The sequence below is a fragment of the Propithecus coquereli genome, unplaced genomic scaffold (genome assembly GCF_000956105.1).
Source record: "Propithecus coquereli isolate 6110/MARCELLA unplaced genomic scaffold, Pcoq_1.0 Scaffold55, whole genome shotgun sequence".
NCBI classification, from domain to species: domain Eukaryota; kingdom Metazoa; phylum Chordata; class Mammalia; order Primates; family Indriidae; genus Propithecus; species Propithecus coquereli.
The window spans coordinates 3,050,616-3,051,873 of NW_012151396.1; the positions used below are offsets into that span (position 1 = coordinate 3,050,616).

A 1,258-nucleotide genomic window follows, 5' to 3' on the forward strand; every position below is an offset into this window, starting at 1 on the left:
TTCCCATGTGGCAGCGGTTAGAAAAGAAATATAGGGAAAGCATCAGAATTTCTGAGTCAGCTTTCAGATGCACATGTCCTCACTTTCTCTTTGTTATATCCCAGTGAAGATCTTTAAAATATACACCTAGGGAAGCTAAGGCCTTGGAGATACAAGATTCTTTGGAAAATGGCCACAACTTACTAACTGGGCTGCAGAACTCTGCCCTCCCCTCGTCTCCCAGGGATCTGGCTGCCCAGGGTGTTCCTGGTCCCTCCATGTCTTGCACTTTCTTGAGGGATTACTGTGGAATTTGTTGACCCCTCTTCTTGAGATACTATTTTCTTCTATTTAAAATAAACCATAAAGGTAATGCATGCTTTTTCTATTAAAAAAAAAAAAACTATAAAGGTAACATATGCTTTTGGGAAAAAAATTCTAACATAAACAATATAACTGAAATATAATTTATACACAGTTTTATACAGTATTTTCCTTAATATTATGCTATGAAGAATTTTTCTGTGTCCTTAGAATGGTTGTAAATACCGTTATGATGGTTGCCAGGGGTAGAGCCACATCCTAGGTGTGTATCCCCACTTACCGGATGCTCCGCTGTGCAACCTAATGAGGCTGCGACCTTGGCTGACCTTGTGCCCGGGGGTGAGCCTTTGCCAGGCTCTGCCCCTTGGCTGCCTCCTACAGCCAGTCTAATGAGGCATGCACCCTGAGTCTCTGCCTTTTATTTTTTTCCCATTACTGCAAAATTTGGATAAAATAGCATACCATGGAGCAGGGGCCTGGCTCCCCCATTAATGAGGCTGGAAGTCACAGTCTGAAACTAAGAGTGAATTAACTCCCTCTGGGGAAAAAATGTGAGTAATGAGGAAAAAGAGACCTTGGAAGAGCTGGGCAAATCCATTCCTTCTCCTCCCTCTCTCCCTTTTTATGATGAATTGTTTACGGCATGATGTCATGTGTGCCTGTACAGCCTTTCTGAGATGTCCCTCATAGCCATGTGGGTCCATCCACCAAAGGACCCACCTTGGGAAGCTGTGGCCCACAGCAGGTACGTGTCACTTTGCATTGCTTCTCATCCTTCCCTCCATCGCTCTTTCCCCCACCCTCCCGCGCGGGGTTGCACTTCGGTAAACACAACATCAGCATTCAGTCATTGCCTCAGACCTGGCTTTCCAGGGAACCTGAGCATAGGCAGAAAGCTAGAGGAAGAGGCAGGTAAAGTGTTCCAGAAAGGAGACATAGAATGTGCCAAAGCTTG

The 1,258-nt window shown here is 45.1% G+C and overlaps 1 protein-coding gene across 1 annotated transcript in view; it reads right to left on the bottom strand.

Moving 5' to 3' along the window:
- Positions 1–1,034, bottom strand: part of GTSCR1 (Gilles de la Tourette syndrome chromosome region, candidate 1 (non-protein coding)) — a gene marked incomplete at its 5' end in the record, with an annotated part of 13,989 nt that extends 12,955 nt beyond the window's left edge. The window contains 1 exon segment of the mRNA XM_012657578.1: positions 978–1,034. Coding sequence (XP_012513032.1) covers positions 978–1,034 — 57 coding nt within the window.
- Positions 1,035–1,258: the final 224 nt, after the last annotated feature.